This window comes from Amborella trichopoda, chromosome 3 (assembly GCF_054954075.1).
Source record: "Amborella trichopoda isolate Santa Cruz 75 chromosome 3, AtrichopodaSantaCruz75HAP2 v2.0, whole genome shotgun sequence".
In the NCBI taxonomy this organism is placed as follows: Eukaryota; Viridiplantae; Streptophyta; class Magnoliopsida; order Amborellales; family Amborellaceae; genus Amborella; species Amborella trichopoda.
Window position 1 is genome coordinate 54744156 of NC_142338.1, and position 21067 is coordinate 54765222.

A 21067-nucleotide genomic window follows, 5' to 3' on the forward strand; every position below is an offset into this window, starting at 1 on the left:
GGCAGCCCGTGTAACTTTTGGTATTGTGTGTAATTCTATGTGATTGTTTAGCCAAAATTAATTTTTTATGTACGAAAAAGGGTATTTTTATCAAAAAAATATGTCTGTTTTTACTTGAGGGTATTTGCTCATAAAGAGTATTTTAGAGTAAAAAGTGAACTTTTTTTTTTTGAGGTGGTTAGTTGCATGAGAAGTCTTTTTGGGGGTTATTTATAATTTGCCCTGTTTTGGACCACCAGTTTAGGGTTGTTTACACTTCAGTAAAGAAAGTACAAGAGCTACGTTACCTCATGCGCTGAACACACCGAAATTACGTTGCATACCAACCTCAACCTGGACCTGACCGGACCCGACATAATAGTTTCTATACGGGATCCGAACCTGGACCCAGATCCAACCCAAGTCGGATCCATATCATTAAGACCCCAGAGTCCAAAACATAGAGCCAGATCTGGACGACACGACCCGATCGCCGCCCGTACTAAACTTTCCCGTTCTGTCTTCTTACACGAACCGCAGATCCTAATCACAGCGACACGTGCCAAATGAGCACTGAACCGTCACTACTTTTCCCAAATAGAAGTTGGACCCATCTTCGCCGAGCTCCTCATTCGTATCACTAAACACCGCATACACACACACCACATCATCCACCACGCTCAGTCGCTGCTCATGGCCGAGCGCAAAATCCCGACCGTCGAAAAACTGATCCTGGCCATCCAGAGCCAAAACTTCGGCATGTGGGGGCGATTCCATACCCGGGCCAAGGCCACATAAACTCCATGATGCTCCTTTGCACGAGACTCGCATCAAAAGGCGTCCTCATTAGCTTGGTGGTCACAAAGGAGTGGCTTGGTTTCTTGACTTCGGCTCAGGAGCCACCGCCCAATGTTCGGCTCTTGTCTATTCCCAATGTTTTACCCTCTGAAGTGAGCCGTGCAGCCGACGTAACCGGCTTCATGGAAGCCGTGCATACCAACATGGAGGAGCCCGCAGACCACCGACTGCTCAGCTCAATCGAGACAGTGTCATTGATCATTGCAGACATGTTCATAAGTTGGGCAGCTGATGTGGCCTGGAGGAGGGGTATTCCGGTGGCTCTGCTATATCCGATGGCCGCGACTGTATTCTCTTGCTCTTGCCATTCGACCTCTTGGTTTGTAAGGGACATTCTCCCCCTAGCTTAGGTAGGCCATGGTTAACTCAGGTAGACCATGACTCGACTTTGTTTGCTGCATCATGTTTTGTGTACATACTGGTTATTAGTCTGTGACCTTTCAATTTAGGGAAAGCTTTTTATATGTCACTTGGTATGGGAAACATATATATGCTTCTCATTCTCATAGCCAGCTTATTTAAATGGATCTGAGTTGGCCCCAGTCATAATTTCACCCCTAAACATTATTATTTTTTTAAAATTTTCTATACAACATATTACCACTAAAATTTTGACATCCAATTCTCTCGTAGGCTCGCACCTAAAAAACTAATAAAAATTACTTTTTCTAAAATAAAATAATCAAATCTCTTGAAAGTTTTAGGGATAGGCAGGTTATTTTATTTGTATTAAAAATATTTTTTGAGGTGCACCCGATTGAGATGATTACACCCATAAAAATTGATGTTGTGTGGAAAAAAATTAAAATAAACTACTCTAAGACTAAGTAGATTAAAGAGTCAAGGATCGCTTGTCACATGACAGGTGAAAGCTTCGTAGTCATCCATTTGAATTCCTTGTACCTAGCTGCTTTCTCTTCCATTATTGAGTTGACTGGTCACCGGTTTATGGTGCCCTCTCCAATCGATGGACAGGTTCATGGGTATTGTCGTTTAATAACGTTTTGGACGGTAATGGCGTGAGAGTTGTAGGTACACTTCTGAGTTAATGAGGTGCGTGTTGGGGCATCATCTCCGCTTCATGGAGTCCAATGCTAGTTAGTGGGAAGAAGTATGATACTTGTGTATGAGTACGGGTGGCAATGGTCCGGATGGTCCGGCCTGAAAAAGTTAGGACTTGGGCTACAGAACGTGGTTCGAGGGTTGAGCTGCATTGGGCCGGGCCTGGGCTAGAGTCAGAATAGGGCTGGCCTGGTTCGGCTGAGCCAGCCTTTAATCTTTTTTGATCTTTTTATTTTTAGTTTTAAATAGTCCAATTTGGCTCAGCCCGACCCTGAAAAGCTCAAGGCCTCTTTGGCCCGACCAAGTTTGGCCAGGCTTGGGCCGGCCTTATGGGGAACATGCCAAGGCTGGCTTCGCCCATTGTTTGCCCTATATGAGTGCTATTTTAAAAGCCATTGCCGGTCCTATATGAGCGCAATCTAGAAAGAAAATATAGGGAAAATTATAGATACCGATTTTTGTAGAGTAATGATCCTACGAGATGTTTTCACATCTATGTGTAGAGCCCCAAATAATCACCATTAAATTTGACACAGATATCTAAAAAAGTTATTACTTGAATGTGAGACTTGACTTTCTTAAATATATATATCAAATTCAATAATGATCCTTGAGGTCTTACGTACATTTGTGTCGGAGGGTAAGGTCATTTCCCTTATTCGTATACATCTTCTCCCAATACTTTAAAAATCACTCCATAGAGACCCAAATATTGTTCTTTTTTTTTCTATCCGCCCTCTCTCTACCCATCTCTAGCCACCCACTCTCTCTACCCGCTCTCTCTTACTCTCTCTCAACCAGCTTTCTCTCTATGGTTCTCTCTTGTTACTGACTCTTTCTTTACCCACCGTCTGTCACTCACCCACCCTCTCTCTCTTTTTCTCTCTTTACCCACCTTCCTTTTTACTCTTTTCCTTTCTCTTTTTCTCTCTCTACCCACCATCTCTCTCTTTAGGAGAGGGGGCATTGACGAAAGGGCAATAAGAGAAAATGGGCCCAAAAAGGTATCTAGGAGAGGGGGTCATTGAAGAAACGGGAATAAGAGAAAATGGTCCCAAAAAGGTTTCTAGGAGAGGGGGTCATTTATGAAGGGGAATAAGAGCACGTTTTGGAAGCATGAAAAACCATGCCCATAAATGCCATAGGAACAATATGTAAAAATGATGGTCCCGTGCTGGTGGTTTGATAATCTCTGTGCATTGGATTTCCCAATGATGATAAAGACAAAAGAAGAGAGAGAGGAAAACAAGTATAGATGTGAGAAAGTGGCATTGATAATGGAACTACAAAAGCACAACAGAAAGAGATTCAGGTAGAGAGAGAAAGGGAGGGATAAGACAGGTAAAGAGAGAGGGCGGGTAAAGAGAGGGCAGATAGAGAGAGTGAGAGAGAGAGGGCGGTTAGAGAGAGAAAAAAAAAGAGAGAGGGTACGATAGAGAGAGTGAGAGAAGGGAAAAACATTTCAAAAAAAAGCTTTGGTTGATACTAAAAATATTAAGAAGCGGATGTAGTTTATTTTAAAGAGGCATCTATAATTTTTTTGAAAATATATTGTACTTTGTAAGAAGAGTATGGTGTTGGGTGTTCAGTCTCAACAACCAATTGACCCCTTGCTTTTCCATGGGTGTTGAAGTTGAGTTGAGTTGAGTTGGTGTCCCAATCTAAAGTCACGTAACTCCTGTGTTTAAGTGGCAGACTTAATCCCATCACCTTATTAGCCCGAGGATAGGTGGTATGGATCGTGCTCGTTGGATACGAGTACACAATAAGTGGGGAAAGATCCTATGCAATTCGCTATTTATTACTCCCCCAAACTCCATTATTTCCATGCTTTGGATTATCCTGTTTGATGGTCCTTTTCGGAATGGAGAACGGATGTGCGTAATTAACCATGGCCCGTTTTTTTGGGTGATTAACCATGGCCCGTTTAGTGTACACCAATGGTTTAAAAAACGGATCGGTGACCCGGATCGGGTTTCCAAAAAACCGATCCGGATCGGCGAATCGGCGATTCGGATCGGGAATCGGGTGAATCGGTCAGAATAAAGCTTAAAAAAAATTCGAAAAAATTATTAATATTCCTTATAAATATTGTTTTTTAGGAATTCAATAAAAAATGAGGGTACTCCATTAAGAATTTTCATGTTTTTGAATGAATATGCGAATATTGATATGTTTTTTCCCTGCATGAACCGCCATTCAGCATTTAATTTACAGTATTTCGTGCTCATCCCTACACTGTTGCTGTTGGGACTCGATATGTGAATAATATGGCTGGGATAAGGTGGCCTCAGAATCATCATCTCTCTCATTTTCTCTTTGAATAATATGGATTAAAAAAAAAAAAACAAATTTTCAAAAAAATCGATCATGGATTAAAAAAAAAATCACAAATTTTCAAAAAATTCTATCATGGATTACAAAAAAAAATTCGATCATGGATTAAAAAAAAAAAATCACAAATTTTCAAAAAATTCAATCATGGATTACATAAAATTCGATCATGGATTACATAAAATTCGATCATGGATTACATAAAATTCGATCATGGATTACATAAAATTCGATCATGGATTACAAAAAAAATAAACAAAAAAAAACAAACAAAAAAAAACAAAAAATTCAATCTTGGATTACAAAAAAAGAAAAAAACAGTTCGATCATGGATTACAAAAAATTCAATCATGGATTACAAAAAACTCTATCATGGGTTACAAAAAAAAGCAAAAAACAAAAAATTCAATCATGGATTACAAAAAAAAAACAAACATTGCGATCATGGATTACAAAAAAAAAACAAACATTTCGATCATGTATTACAAAACATTCGATCATGGATTACAAAAAATTCTATCATGGGTTACAAAAAAAAAAAAAAAAACAAAAAAATCGATCATGGATTACAAGAAAAGAGAACAAACATTTCGATCATGGATTACAAAAAATTCTATTATGGGTTACAAAAAACCAAAAAATTCGATCATGGATTACAAAAAAACAAAAACAATTCGATCATGGATTACAAAAAAATCGATCAAGTATTACAAAAAAATCTATCATGGATTACAAAAAAAAAAAAAAAAAAAAAAAAAAAAAAAAAAAAAAAAAAAAAAAAAAAAAAAAAAAAAAAAAACCGTACGGACTCGTCGATTTACTGTTCGGACTCGCCGATTCCGTACAGTGAATCGGCGATTCACTGTACAAAATCGTCCGGTTCTCTCTAGAACCGGACGATTTCCGATTTTTTAGGCGATCCGGTCCCCTTTCACGATTTCCGACGCGTTTTTTAAAACGCTGGTGTACACATTGTACAGATCGTGGTCGAAATATACACAATTTTTTTTTTTTACCAAAGAAAAATATAAATTGACGCCCATGTAACTGTTCCAAATATTACAGTACTCTTACGGCCTTTCATCTACGTTGGCCCTTTTTTTAAGGGATGGTTGGCCCTTTTTTTAAGGGATGGTGGATGTGTGACCCTTGTATCTACCGTACATGTACTTTTTATTTTTATTTTTTATGAATATTCTTAACGGAAAAGATTTCTTAGTGCTGTTGTATCAAAGTGTATATATATTTAACACCGCCTAGAAATCGCGTTAGGGGATCGGTTAAACTCCAAAACTATCAAATCATTTTGTTCATCTCCAAGGATGGTCTAGAACAAAAAGTTATTTATATACAAAAATGTTTACAATTTTTTTTCTCATTTTATCTTTACATTTCCCCTTCCTAAACTAACTTTGGCCCATCTCAATGGACAGCTCGATCTAGAGTTTGTAGAACTCTGTTTTTCCCCCTTTTTTTGAGTCCATCCACAAGATCAACCAATGACGATTTGAAAAACTTTTAGAAACAATAAAATAAAATCCTCATAACACGTTTTTTTGCCCCCACCTAAACAATTCAAGATGTCCGTTACAAAGATAAGTCGGGAAATTAAGGCAGATGAGAGTTTAGGAAGTTTTTCTTACTGTAGCTCCATAGGATTTCTTGAAAGAAAGTTACAAGGGGCCATCCCAAACTCTTACTAAATTGATTTTTCTTTGTTCTTTAAGCCTTCTTTTTCATGAGTGAGTTTCTTTTTCCCAGGTGCGTCGCCAATAAATTCATAAATAAGTAATAAATAAGTAAATAAATTATACCAACGTGAATTTCAGTGAGCAAAGAGGAGTAAGTCGACTACATCCCTGGTGTCTCTCTAATCAATCGGTGTATTAGACCTCCCAGGTAATTCTAAAGGTGGGGACAGCCGCGCCACAATGCGCTTTCGGAAGTGCTATCAACAAGTGAAGCAAGCAAAATCCATCCTCATCAACTCCTTCTACGAGCTCGAATGCACGACCATTGATGCATTACGCACCTCACTTCCATGTCAAATTCTCCCTATTGGCCCCTTATTCCCTTCTCAATTATCCTATGCCCATGAATTCAAGACTGGCTCCAGACCGTAGGTCGATTGCTCCTCATGGCTTGATTCCCAACCTCATGGCTCCACTCTCTATGTTTCACTAGGAAGTATAATGATGCCCTCTTCTAGACAACAAGAGGAGCTAGCCTATGGTCTGGTCGAGAGCAGAGTGCAATTCGTGTGGGTTGTTTGAAACATTGCAGTTAACTTGAGAGATATTTGCACAAACAAGGGTCTGATAGTTCCATGGTGCTCGCAAATTAAGGTTTTGAGGCATCCCTCTGTTGGAGGTTTCTTGACTCCCTGCATGTGGAATTCTACGATGGAAGGCGTACTGGCAGGTGTACAAATGCTAGCGTTCCCGATTAATTTCGACCAACAAACAAATAGCAAGCTTGTTGCAGAGGATTGGAAGGTGGGTTTGAGGACTAGAAGGGGGCCAATGGATGAAATGGAAGTGGTTGGTAGAGATGAAATTGCTAAGATTGTGAGAAGGTTAATGGGCGGGAGAATAAAGTAAGGAGATGAGGAGGAGGTAAGAGAGCTCAAGGAAGCTGCTGAGAAAGCTCTTGAAAGAGGTGGATCATCAGAGGCCAACCTCAATGCCCTTATTGATGCAATTAATGGCTAGTCAAGTGAGTCATTAACTTTGTGTTTGTTTGGCAGATGTTTTTGCTTCGGAAGCCAGAACTTCTGGCAGACAGACAAATGTGTCGTAAATGTTTAATACTTTTTGTGAAACATTTGCGGTAGTTTTCCTAGATGGTGACGGAATTGTGAGACCTGATGTTCCTTTTAGCAGTGCAGAATCAAAATACAATATTGAACAAAGTAGGTGTAACTGATGAGTTCTATGGTGGTGGACTCAATGGAGTAAATTATAGCGATCCTGCTACTGTGAAAAAATATGCTAGAGCCCAATGATCAAATCTTTTGTTAGAATTGATGCCAATTCAGTTGAATGGGAGGGGCATATGCATTATTATTTGTTACCTTTTGTATATTTATGCATCTAGCCCATGGTGCGTTTGGCACTATGTACCCTTGTGTTTGTATCAAGATTTGGAAAGCACTTAAAAATCTAAATTTGCTTGGGCACTTGGCTTGGTAGTTGGGTTATTGGAGAACACAGTGAAATGGTGGTTAGGTATTTGAGAGCATAATAGCTAACTCCGTAGGATGCTAAGCTTCTTAGTTACATTCTTAAAGACTGGAGATAAAAAATTACTCGATAGGATCCTAGGCTTCTTAGTTACATATCATTCTTAAAGACAATGGAGAGAAAAAATTGCTCTCTCTCTCTCTCTCTCTCCATATGCCAAAAATTAAAATGTAGAGCTTTTTATGTGCGGATACCTTTTGTTTATTTTTATTATTATTTGATGTTATTTTTCTCAAAAATTACATGGAGCACTCTTTCCTTGGCACTTTCTTTTCTTTTTTTTTCAAAATTACCTCTCGAAAATTATACGTGCACCCTTCCCTAGGTTTTTTTTTTTTTTTTTTCTCAAAGTTGCCCCTAGAAAATTACACGGAGCACCTTTCTGTTAGCGCATTTTTTTTTTTTTTCAAAGTTGCCCTCCTATCCTGCAAAAACAACACTAGACAGGTGCTTCCTTAAATGCATTGGGGTAGGGCTAAATCAAAGAAAGGGACATATTCTTAGGGGGCATAGTCTTAGGGAGCATAGTATAAGTTTACTTCCTTAATAAAAAGGCCGGAGGATTTTTTTAAATTTAAAACTTTGAGAGCCATTTAATAATCACTAGATGATTATTTTCAAAAGTTAAAATTCAAAATTTGAGTTTTCTAATAAGAATAATTACGTAAATATCTTTTTTAGGTTTTGTTATTACCAAAATGCCAAATATTTTCTGTTATTACCGATATATCCGTTTTTTTTTAACTTCATAATAATTTTTTTTTTAAAAAAGAAATGATCCATTTTCGGGTTTTCAAAAATCGAAATCACGTCAATTTTTTTTGACAAACCGAAAATTCACAATTGTCGGTTCTTCAATAACCTAAAATAATTTTCTCTCCCAAAATCGACAAGTTTCAGGCCAAAAACCAGATGCCCACTTTGGTATGTCTGCTCTTCAAAACCCCACAACCATAGCATTTCTTATTAGCAAAGATGGTTTCAGAGAGAGAGAGGTTTAAGGAAAAGAAGGGATCTCTGATTGAGAGAGAGGGTTTCAAAGAGATAGAGAAGGGCTATCCGATTAGCTAAGATGGTTTCAGAGAGAGAAAGAAAGGTTTCAGGTAGAGAGGGGGTCTCTAATTGAGAGAGGGCGGTTGATAGAGAGAGTGTTTCGTAGAGATAGAAAAGGGGTTTTAAAAAGAGAGAGAGGTAGAGAGAGAATATACAGAGGATCCACAAGAGAGAAAAAAATTTCGGTTATTGAAGAACCAAAAATTTAAAATTTTCAGTGATTTTAGTTTTTGAAAAACCCAAAATTGGTAGTTACATATATTTTTTAAAAAAATTTGTTTTGAAATCGAAAAATGGACATAGTAGTAATAACAATAGATATTCGATATTTTAATAATAAAAAAACTAAAACAGATATTTATGTAATTTTCGTTTCTAATACTTAGATCTCAATCGTTTAAAAATTAGATGTTCTCTATTCAATATTGAGATAATATATATTTTTTAGGTCTGTAGAGGGCATGCTAAGAAATTCTGTTTTATTGAGATCAATCTGCAGGTTGAAGATGTTATATATCCCCAAAATTTGGGTTCTTTGAATAAAGGACCCGGTTTCTATACAGCCAAGCCCGCATGTGTAGAAATGCGAGCCTCTTAATAAATCTATTTTTGAGATGGATAGTTTTTAAGGACATGTAATCTCTAAAATAGAAAACATGAATGTGAATAAATAAATAAATTTTAAAAACTAGAAATGATAATTCTAGTAAGAAAACGTTTGGAATGTTACTTTCTATCGTCTTTAGATAGAACGCCTACTTGCATCCATCTCAAAGATGGATGCTTTACAATTTTTAAACTGCATATGTAGAAATGCGGTCGAGCCCGCGTGAAACAATTTTCCTTGAATTAATTTTAGGTACAATTTACTTGATACTATAGTATCTTTTGATAAAGCTGCACGTTGGTGCTTAAAGCCAAAGATGGCAAGGCATAAAAAGAAGAGTGCTAAAAACAAAGTGTAGGGTTGCATTTTTTTGTTTTTTTAATTCCCAAAAGAATTTATACTCCTTTGAGAAGAATTGTTCCTTTATCCCCTCACGTAAAACCGCACTTAGTATTAATTTAAGGAACCCAACTTTTGGGAAGAGAACCTCTTGTAGCACAAATTAACGTCAATGAAAAAAGGGAAAAGTTTTAATAGGGTTGCAACCTTAAAATGTAGAATCACAAATACACCTCAAAAATCTATGGAAAATATTGTTTTAATGTTGAAAAAACTCTCTAATCCATTGAGATGTATGAATATGAAAAAAAGAAGTTTTGAGCCCCGAAAATAGCGCATCTTGCAACATATTATCTAAACCGTTTATTTTCAAGATTTTCATATATTTATAGATCTACTTTATTTTAACCATTTTTGGATTTTAAAATTCTCTAATTAGGTATGAAAATAAATTTTAAGGTAGTACTAAGATTTTTTACAACAAAATTATATGTCATGATAAAATTTTAAGGTGCGCCTTAATTGGATTGTTTAAGGTTTCAACCTTATAGAAATGGCGCCCATGAAAAAAATGACTAATTGCATCTCTACATATTTGAAAAAATAATATCTCAACATTGAACAGAGAGCGTCTAATTTTTAGATGGTGAGATCTAAAGGTTAGAAAACTCAAAATTTAAATTTTAACTTTTGAAAATAATTAAATTTTTTCGAGGGTGAGATCTAGTGTTTATTAAGTAGTTGTGAAATTTTAAATTAAAAAAAACACCACATGTCTTTTGATTTTAGACCCGACGTTTCAAAGTATTTTATTTTTAGTTTTTTAAGACAATTTTTTTGAGTATGAAATTCAGTGTGCCATCTTCTCATTGGGGCACACCTATAAAAAATTTTAACAATAATTTTTCAATAAAATATAATGACCAAAATACCCTTTGAATATTTTCAGGAGTATTTTGGTCATTTTATTTTATTGAAAATATTTTCCTTTTATATTTTTTGTTAGTGTGAGTTTAATAGAAGAATGAACGTCCAAAATTTAGCGTCAAAATAGTTTATAGAAAAAAAGATAACAATAAAATAGTTAGAGATGTGACATTGTGATTGGTGCAATCTTAGCCCTCCATTAAAAAATAGACGGTTGGATAAGGAGAGGATAGATCTTCTATATTGTAGGGGAACATAGAAAGCTTTCCCTAAGTTTAGGAAAATATTTCTATATTCCCCTACAACATAGAAGTTATATCCTCCCCCTACCATCCAGCCTTCCATTTTTTATCAAAGAGCCACTCACCGTTTGATCTTAGATCCGACGTCTCAAAGTATTTTATTTTTAGTTTTTTTAATACAAATTTTTTTAATATGAAATTTGTACATACGATCTTCTCTTTGGGGGCGCACCTATAAAAAATATTAACAATAATTTTTTGATAAAGTATAATAACGAAAATACCCTTAAAACTTTTAGGAGTATTTTGGTCATTTTATTTTATTCAAAATATTTTATTTTATATATTTCGTTAGTGCAAGTTTAATAGAGGAATGAACGTCCAAAATTTGCTCTCAAAATATTTTATAAAAAAAAATTGAAAATAAAATAGTGTGGAGAAAAAATAGATGGTTGGATAAAAAGAGGATAAAACTTCGATGTTGTGGGGAACATAAAAGCTTTTCCATAAACTTATGCTAAATTACCCCGGAGTAGGATTTTTTTTTTTTTTAATTTACCCGCAATGAATCCAAGGAGCGTCCGGCATTGATACTGCACCGGCATCATGGTAAAAAAACGTCCGTAACATAACTTTATATATAGGTGAGGCTCTAAACAATCAAATTGAACCTACTATAAAAATTCCTTTAGAAGAGGTTGTTTTGATGTCCAAATATGCTCAAATTGACTATTTCGATATCGGACATGAGAAAAAAAAAATGGATTTCAAGTTTTGAAAATAGTGTATTTTGTAAAGCATTTTTGGACCAATCAATTTTCAAGATTTCAAGTATTTATAGATCTGTCGATCTATATTATTTTTGAAATTTTAAATTTTGTAAATAAAAATTAAAATATATTTTAAAGTTATTACAAGAATTTTCAATATTGAAATCACATTTCTCCTTACTATTTAAAGGTAGGCTCTAATTTGATTGTTTAGAGCCTAGGATATGTACAAACCTCACCAGAAAAAGCTCTAAAATTTAAAGGCCACTAAGGCTGCCATTTGGATAGCAACGCGTCCCAGTGTGGTCCCGACCCGACTTCCGTTTCTGATCACGAAACTGAACTTGCTTCACCTCTTCTGCATTCAATACCATTGACAACCTATCTTCCACATTCATCCGCCCGCCCGCCCATGGCAGAACAAAAGATCCCGGTCGTCCAAGAACCAGATCCCGGCCACGCAGAGCCTATGATTGTGGCGATCCCATATCCGGGCCAAGGGCACATCAACCCTATGATGCGCCTTTGTATGAGACTGGCGTCAAAAGGTGCGCTCATAAGAATTGTGGTCACTGAAGAATGGCTCAGTTTCATGACTTCGGCTCAGGAGCCGCCGCCTAACGTTCGGCTACTCTCTATACCGAATGTTATTCCGTCTGAGCTGAGCCGAGCGGCTGATTGGGTTGGCTTCGTCCAAGCTGTGAACTCGACGATGGAGGAGCCAGTTGATAGGCTTATAGATTCCATTGAGCCCATGGTTTCGGTGATCGTTGCTGATGTGTACATGCCGTGGGTTGCTGATATGGCAAAGCGGAGGGGCATTCCGGTGACTTGGCTCTTTCCGATGGCCGCCACGGTGTTTTCCGTGTTCTATCACTGCGAAGTCTTGCTTTCGAAGGGCCATTTTCCGGCTAATTCTTCAGGTAAATTCAGTGTCTATTTTTATTGAGGACCTTTTTCTCCTGTCTTTGCGAAAGCTATACTGTGATGCTCATGAACTTATGAGATATGTGGTTGTGAAGGTCATTAGAGGTGATGGGGGTTCGTGTACGGGTCAGATCTGAATGGACTCGGATCCAGATCCGAATAGTAACGTATATCTAAACCAGTTGGGTCCTGGGTCGAGTCGCATCCATTGTCACAATGAGCTTATTTATTTTACTTTTTTTGCTTTTTTTTTTACCATCATATACCTTATGACTATAAGTTTTTTTTTCCAATAATATTGATAATGTTGTCAATATTATGACAATATGAACATCTAGCACGCGCCTAAAGACACACGATTGCCATCATATACCCTACGACTACCGGTACGCGTTAGGTTGGGTCCGGCTAGATACGGACTTGGACCCGAACCCATACTCAGACCCAAACCTAGATCCAAAAAGTAGTCGGGTCCAAAATTTAGACCCATATCCTACCCGCGGTCGGGTATACCCGTTGGGTTCCGAGTCTGATTGGGTCCATTGCCACCCCTAAAGGTCATCACCGTTCATGTTACGGTTGGTTGGTGATAAACAGAGGGATCTGGATCTGGATGCTAGGTGGGTCTTCATTCTTTTGAGTTCTCTTTCTATTATTGCCCAACTTGCTGATTGGAGGGGGGTGATACATGTGACCAAATCCCATGTGGTTCTCTATCTCACTTGAGGATATTCTTCAATAAGCGCTTGCACAAAATGCCCTTTACAATGAAAGACCTTTGGTGCTCTCACAGGAGAAAATTGTCCACTTGGTCCAACATGCGAAATAACTGGCAGACGAAATCTATTTGAACTTTCAAATCATCTTTATTTCAAAATAATATTTCAGGCCCCAAAAATAGTTGACGTAGATACGTGCTCCAACCGTGAAAGCAACTTTTTATTTGTGATCAAATCTAGATTATTAAGACGATAAGAAACATTTTCTTCTGGTGTTGTTCATCTGTCGAATCTCATATGTATTACATGTAAAAATAAAATTGTAAGTAGGTGTTTTGCCCGGCATCGTGTACAATTTGGTCTTGCGAGACTAGGCCACATGCACCTATAAATAATACTAAACACTATTACATGATAAATATTCAGCTCATAAACTACCAAAGCACCAAAAAATTTATAGAATCCAAAGGGTGTAAACTCTCACAACATATACTGGGAGGGAATTTTTGTACACTATCAGTCTCGTTTACTTTTTAGGGAAATTATAAAAAATATACTGTAATTTTCATTTAATTAGAAAAAAACTCTCAACTTTCATAAACCTGGTCCACATCTATTTTTTTCAATTTTGACATTTTTTGACCAAAATAACATTCATAGTAGTCGTATTACCGTAATCTAAGCATTACGGTACTTTACGTATCGTAATGACCAAGCTAAATATTACGGTACTTAAAAGACCATAAAGCTCACTGAGTCTCTTTCTCCATCATTTGCCACATATGAGTGTTACGGTCTTTAAAGTACCGTAATATTGGAAAAAGGGCGGGGTTGTGGTGGTAGCACCCCACATCATAATCACCACGTTGTGGTTTTCATTACCGATGATACCACTCCACTAACACTTTCAAAAAATTAACACCTAAATTATTTGAAAAAAAGAAAAGAAAAGTAAAAAGCCTGTCTTCCCCGCTGAATTACCAAAAAAACAACCATACCAAAGATTAAAAAATAAAGTTTCGCTTGTATCTCAATTTGCAGCAAATAAAGAAGAATACGTCGACTACATTCCCGGTGTCTCTCCAACGAGGATACTGGAGCTTCCAAACCTATTCAAAGGAGGGGAGTCCCGCGAAATAGCCGAGTCGCTAAAGTTCTTCCATCAAATCCAGAATGCGAAATCCATCCTCTTTAACTCGTTCTATGAGCTTGAACCCTCAGCAATCGATGCCTTAAGTTCACTAGTCCCCCGACCAATTTTCCCTGTTGGCCCCTTGATCCCTTTCCCGGCACCCAAAGACCATGAATTAAAGACCAATGCTAGACCTGAGCTTGATTGCTCTTCATGGTTAGACTCACAGCCTCATGGCTCCACTCTCTATGTTTCACTAGGCAGTGTAATGTTGGTCCCTGCTAAACAAATGGAGGAACTGGCACATGGACTCATTGAGAGCGTAACCCGGTTTATCTGGGTGGCTCGCGAACCTTCAATCAATTTAAGAGATATGTGCACAGACAGGGGCTTAGTAGTGCCTTGGTGCTCTCAATCTAAAGTTTTGAGGCATCCCTCTGTGGGAGGTTTCCTTACCCATTGTGGGTGGAACTCCACTGTGGAAGGTGTATTGACTGGTGTACCAATGTTAACATTCCCGATTTATTTCGACCAACAAACAAACAGTAAGCTGATTGTAGATGATTGGAAGGTGGGGTTGAGGGTTAGGAGTGGGCCAATGGATGAAATGGAAGTGGTTGATAGAAGAGAAATTGCTAATGTTGTGAGAAGATTAATGGAGGGAGAAGAGAGCAAGGAAATGAGAAGAAGGATTGAGGAGCTCAGGGAGGCTGGGGAGAAAGCACTTGAAAAAGGAGGGTCATCAGATGCCAACATGAATGATTTTTTAAAGTCATTAAGAAGTTAATAATGTTCGATTGTAGTTTAAATGGAAGTTTGTTTATTGAATGGGTGTCCCTGTTCCTTTTATCAAGTATATGTGTGAATAGAGAATAAAAAATTTACAGTCACCAAATCAATGAGCCTTGTTCAAGAGACGTCTTGCACGTTTGGAAGATTTTCCCTTCTCTAGGAGAGGACCACAATGGAATTTTGAATACCTAATTTTCAAAAGACAGGTTTTAACTGGATAATTATTTTAATGTCTCTCAAAGCAGGTATTAAAATGTTTGATTTGTTTAGTCTTTCTTTAAAAGAAAAAGTATAGGGAAAAGTTTATGGAGAGCCGAGGCTCTAAACAATCAAATGAGAGCCTACCTCCATTAGTTCACTAGAAGAGGTTGTTTTGATGCCTAAATATCCTCATATTGATCATCTCGACATTAAGATGTATGGACATAAGAAAAAAATTGATTTCAAGTTGTGAAAATAGAGTATTTTGTAATGCATTTTTGGACCGTTAATTTTCAAGATTTTCAAGTTGTCATAGATTTGTCGATCTACACTATTTTTGAAGCTTTTAACTTTATAAATAAAGATGAAAATATATTTGAAAGCTATTACAAGGATTTTCGGTATTGAAACCACTTTTCTTTGACACGTTTTGAAGGTAGGATCTAATTTGATTGTTTAGAGCCTAGGCTCTATACAAACCGCACCCAAAAGTATAAGGTTGCAACTTTATACATGTGCATGTCAAAAATCCAATAGAAAAGAGCGTTTTTAAGTTGGAAAATCTTCCTGAGGATCATCTCAACGTTGAGTTATGATTTTGAAAGAAAAAAATAATTCAAGTCTTAAAAATGGTATATCTTGTAACAAATTATTTTGACCGTCTATTTTCAAGATTTTCAAATGTTTGTAATTTTGCTCAATTTGTAGTATTTGGACCTTCCTCAATGAGAGACAGAGAGATGGTAGGATGCTAAGCTTCTTAGTTACATTCTTAAATACCCGAGATAAAAATTTCTCGACAAGAACCTAAGCTTCTTAGTTACATAGCATTCTCAAAGACAAATGGAGAGAAAACATTGCGATCTCTCTCTTAAGCCAAGCAAATTAAAATAGAGCGCTTTTTATGTATTTTTCTATTTATTTATTTTAAATTGCCCTCCTATCCTGTAATAACAGCATCCGATGGATAATGAACCCTACATCTCCTTAAATGCATTGTGATTAAATACAAAATAGAGACATATTCCTGGGGGAGAATAGTCTAAGTTTACTTCCTCGATATAAAGATTTACTTGGGAGGGTTTTTTTTTAATTTAAAAAATTGAGAACCTAGATGCTTATTTACAAAAGTTAAAATCCGAAATTTGAGTTTTCTAATACTAAGATCTCACCTTCTAAAAATTAGATGGTCTCTATTTAATCTTGAGATAATATTTTTTTTAAGTGTGTAGAGGGTGTGATTAGAAACTATTTTTTATTGAGGTTAATCTGTGATTGAAGATGTTATATCTCTAAAATTTGGGTTCCTTAAATTAATCTTAGATGCCTTATTACTTGAGGAAGTAAATAAATAGTATACTCCCAAAGGAGTATAATATCTTTTGATAAGTCTTTTAAAGCCAAAGAAACCACAACGCAGGGCCATTTAATAAGGAAGGCTGCTAGAGAGTAAAGACAAAAGTGTGCTGGGGTGCTTTTTTTTTTTTAAAATTACCAAAGAAATTTATAGTCTTCCGAGAATATATCATTCTTTTGCCCCCTCATGTAAAACCACACTTAGGGTTAATTTAAGAAACAGAAATTTTGGGATATAGTCTCTTCAACCTATATAGATTAATCTATTTGAAAAAATTACAAATTATATCCTCTACACATTTGAAAAAAATTATTGTATCGAGATTATTGCATATCCCTTCTTTAATTTAACTGCAGTGCATCTTAGGAGCGTGTGGGTTATCCCCGGTCCGGTATTGTTATTGGCAATTCAGAAAAAATCTTCCTACATAAAGAGCTCTAAAATTTGAAGGCCACAGGATGTCATTTGGACCTCAACGCGTCCCTGTGAGGTCCCCACTTCTGATCAGTAAACTGAACTTTGTTGCCCGCCCGCCTGCCCGCGGCAGAACAGAAGATCCCGGCCCTCCAAGAACCAGATACTGGCCATGCACAGCCTATCATTGTGGTGATCCCATGCCAGGGCCAGGGCCACATCAAACCCATGATGGGCCTTTGCTTGAGACTGGCGTCACAAGGCGCGCTCATTATAATTGTGGTCACTGAAGAATGGCTCGGTTTCATGACTTCGGCTCAGGAGCCGCTGCCTAATGTTCAGCTACGCTCTATACCGAATGTTATTCCTTCTGAGCTGAGCCGAGCGGCTGATTGGAGCGGATTTGTCGAAGCCGTTTACTCGATGATGGACGAGCCAGTTGATAGGCTTATAGATTCAATTGAGCCCATGGTTTCGGTGATCCTTGCTGATGTGTTCATGCCGTGGGTTGCTGATGTGGCCAAGAGGAGGGGCATTCCGGTGACTTGGCTCTTTCCGATGGCCACTACGGTGTTTTCGGTGTTTTATCACTTCGATATCTTGCTTTCTAAGGGCCATTTTCCGGCTAATTCTTCAGGTAAGTTCAGTGGCCTTTTCTCCTTTATCTTTTGAAAAGGTACACTGTAGTGCTCATCACCTAAATAGCTTACCGGTAACAAGAACAACGGATAGCGTTTTTAATACGAAAGATATTAGCCACTTGTCCCATATTTGAATTGCCAGACATGGGTTTTATATGGTATTTCAAACATCGGACAATAAATGACTATAAAATTTAAAGGACTGGAGCTGTCTGGTAACACAAATACCGGACATCAGTTTTACGTTGTGAGATATTAGCCCCCCTGTCCAATATTTGTGTAGTCGAACAAGAAAGTAACTTGGACAAAAAAATGCTGGGGGGTGCTCTTAATTTCAGCCAAATACGAATTCATTTGGTAATTGACCCCCTCCCATAGCATCCATACGTAATTTGTTCAAAAGTTTATAGAATCCCGAGGATGTGGAACCTCACAAGAAATAGTGGGAGGGGGTTTTTGTACCCTATCAATCTCCTTTACTTTTTATCTTTGTCAAAGATAAATGGAGACTCTGAAATGAGGTCGCCAAATCAAGCTCTATACTTATCTCTGTCGTAGTGAACATACTAAAGATTGGGAAAGGGACTAAAGTTGTGGTGGAAGCACCCCAATACCGCACTCACCATGTTGTGGTTTTCACTCCCAAAATGACACCACCCCACTAACACTTTTAAGAACTACTTCCAAAACTAATTGAAAAAAAAAAAAAAAAAAACCCGTAGGGTCCTGTCTTCTCCACCAGATTCTCAAAGAAAAACCATGTTTCGATTATATCTCAATTTGCAGCAAATAAAGAAGAATACGTCGACTACATTCCTGGTGTCTCTCCGACTAGGATATTGGAACTTCCAAACGTGTTCAAGGGAGGGGAGCCCCCACGAAATAGCTGAGTCTCTGAACGTCTTCCATCAAGTCCAGAATGCGAAATCCATCATCGTTTCCTCGTTCTACGAGCTTGAATCCTCAGAAATCGATGCCTTAAGTTCACTAGTTCCCCGACCAATTTTCCATGTTGGCCCTTTGATGCCTTTCCCCCCACCCAAAGACCATGAATTCAAGACCAATGCTAGACCTGAGCTCGATTGCTCTTCATGGCTAGACTTACAGCCTCGTGGCTTCACTCTCTATGCTTCACTAGGCAGTGTAATGTTGGTCCCTGCCAAACAAATGGAGGAACTGGCACATGGACTCATTGAGAGCAAAACCAGGTTTATCTGGGTGGCTCGTGATCCTTCAACCAATTTAAGGGATATATGCACAGACAGGGGCTTAGTAGTGCCTTGGTGCTCTCAATCTAAAGTTTTGAGGCATCCCTCTGTGGGAGGTTTCCTTACCCATTGTGGGTGGCTCTACATTGGAAGGTGTATCGACTGGTGTACCAATGTTAACTTTCCCGACTAATTTCGACCAACAGACAAATAGTAAGCTGATTGTAGATGATTGGAAGAGGGTTAGGTGTGGGCCATTGGATGAAATGGCAGTGGTTGATAGAAGAGAATTTGCTAATGTTGTGAGAAGGTTAATGGAGGGAAAAGAGAGCAAGGAAATGAGAAGCAGGATTGAGGAGCTCAGGGAGGCTGGGGAGAAAGCACTTGAAGAAGGAGGGTCATCATATTCCAACATGAATGATTTTCTAAAGTCATTAACTAGTTAATGATGTTTGATTCTAGTTTACATGGAAAGTTGTTTATTGAATGGGTGGTCCCCTTAGTTATGTTCCTTTTATTAACTATATATGTTAATAGAGAATCAGAAATTGATAGTCACAAAATCAGACAGAAGAGTGTCTAGCACATTAGGAAGATTTTCCCTTCTCAAGGAGAGGACCACAATGAATTTTGAATACTTACTTTACAAAAGACAAGTTTTAACTGGAAAATTCTCTCAAACAGAAAATGATTTATTCTGTTCATAGTTATTTTTTATCCTTAATGGTATATTAAAATGTTTGATTTGTCTTTCAAAAATCCAGTAAAAAAAAGTGTTCTTAAGCTGGAAAATATTCCAGAGGATCATCTCAAACCTCAAGAGCAATGGATTTAAAGGGAAAAAAAAATTCAACTTTTAAAAATGGCACATCTCGTAATAAATTATTTGGATTGTCTCAAGATTTTCAAATGTTTGTAGATTTTCTCAATTTGCAGTATTTTTTAATTTTAAATTTCACATTTTTTGGATTTTAAATTTCATAGTTAAAGTTGACTATAGATATTTTCAAGCCACTACAAGATTTCAGACACCAGAACCATATCTTCCACCAAATTTTAGTGTTGCGCCTTACTTACATAGCATAAGGTGTGTACCTTAGTATCTCGCCCTTCTTACAATGTAAAGAAATTTTATGAATTGCCTATAACATAAGAAGGGCTATTTATTTGATATGACTATTAACGTGACCAAAGGAAGCTTTAAAATGGATAAGACATTTGTGAGGAACATTGGAATCAGAGGCCTGGCCTTGGCCTATGCCATCGGGCTCCCCGAGCCTACTTCATGGCCCTATTATACGGGCCTGTATCTTGCCGACATCAGGCCTCATCCCTCGTGTCAGGCAGCTCAGGCCATTGCCAGCCCTAAAGAAGAGTGGAAAGAGCGAGTCCCCTTGTCTTCACCCAAAGTGTTTACGGTGGGTAGCCACTAACCATTGTAGAACTAGAAAACAATACAATGAATCTTCATTGAGATATAAATCTAATACGATCCCTATGGTCATTGCAACCAAAATGACCATGTGGGAGTCCATTTTTCTAGCTTTTACACTTAAAGTGCGGTGATGGTCTATTAGTTTTTTTTTTTCAGCATCCATAAAGACAAATTTGAATTACTTAGGTGAATGTTTGGGGATGAAAGAGGGCTTTATAACTAAAATTTTGGAATTAATTCAAGATTTTTGATAAAGAAACGGGAAAAAGATTGAAAATGGAGGGTTAGGATTTTAGAGAACAAAAAACAGATATGCCCCTGGTTTATGGTGTGTGGTACACATTGGATATCCAACCCTAATTCCCAATGATATAAGGCAGATTAAGTCGTTTTGAGAGTTGAGGAATATGGTTAATCTCCACTGCCGGTCGAACTTTGGGAATGAAGAATGGATGTCCCCATTGTCTACCATCTACCATAGGAAAAGGAGGCAGTCCAGCTTTGTGGTGTTTTTAGGGCATATTTCAAGAGTTCAAGGTATTGACTTGCTCAGGCATCCTTACTAGAAATACAATCTACCACTCTTAGTTTTTGGAAAGGTCAAAGGGTGGAAATATTATATATATATATATATATATATATGGAAATGACCTTGTGAGACCCTCTTACACTCATGTGTGTAGGACTTCAACGGATCACCATTAAATTTGGTACAGATCTCTACAAAAGTTATCACATGGGTGTGGGACTTGATTTTTCTAGAGATCTGTGCCAAATTTAATGAACATTGACTTCTCAACGCCTATAGGTGAAAATGAACATTGATTT

At 37.5% G+C, this 21067-nt stretch overlaps 2 protein-coding genes and 1 pseudogene across 2 annotated transcripts; all 3 read left to right on the forward strand.

Annotated features, from left to right (window-relative positions):
- The first annotated feature begins 623 nt into the window (after positions 1 to 623).
- LOC110006837 (UDP-glycosyltransferase 87A2 pseudogene) lies at positions 624 to 6931 on the forward strand (annotated as a pseudogene).
- A 3529-nt stretch (positions 6932 to 10460) lies between these two features.
- Positions 10461 to 15086, forward strand: LOC18429408 (UDP-glycosyltransferase 87A2). Its single transcript, XM_006838694.4, has 2 exons — positions 10461 to 12336; positions 14101 to 15086. Exons 1-2 carry the CDS (start codon positions 11826 to 11828, stop codon positions 14976 to 14978), a joined length of 1389 nt encoding a protein of 462 aa, XP_006838757.1. The 5' UTR covers positions 10461 to 11825; the 3' UTR covers positions 14979 to 15086.
- A 1811-nt stretch (positions 15087 to 16897) lies between these two features.
- Positions 16898 to 19367, forward strand: LOC18429409 (UDP-glycosyltransferase 87A2). The gene is made up of 2 exons (XM_020664185.2): positions 16898 to 17592; positions 18383 to 19367. The coding sequence occupies exons 1-2, from the start codon at positions 17184 to 17186 to the stop codon at positions 18484 to 18486; spliced, it is 513 nt and encodes a 170-aa protein (XP_020519844.1). The 5' UTR covers positions 16898 to 17183; the 3' UTR covers positions 18487 to 19367.
- The last annotated feature ends 1700 nt before the right edge of the window (positions 19368 to 21067 follow it).

Coding starts and splice junctions, on each gene's coding strand:
- LOC18429408 (XM_006838694.4), top strand. CDS start 11,826: ATGGCAGAACAAAAGATCCCGGTCGTCCAAGAACCAGATCCCGGCCAC. Junction 12,337..14,100: donor TTTTCCGGCTAATTCTTCAG/GTAAATTCAGTG, acceptor CTCAATTTGCAG/CAAATAAAGAAGAATACGTC.
- LOC18429409 (XM_020664185.2), top strand. CDS start 17,184: ATGATGGGCCTTTGCTTGAGACTGGCGTCACAAGGCGCGCTCATTATA. Junction 17,593..18,382: donor TTTTCCGGCTAATTCTTCAG/GTAAGTTCAGTG, acceptor CTCAATTTGCAG/CAAATAAAGAAGAATACGTC.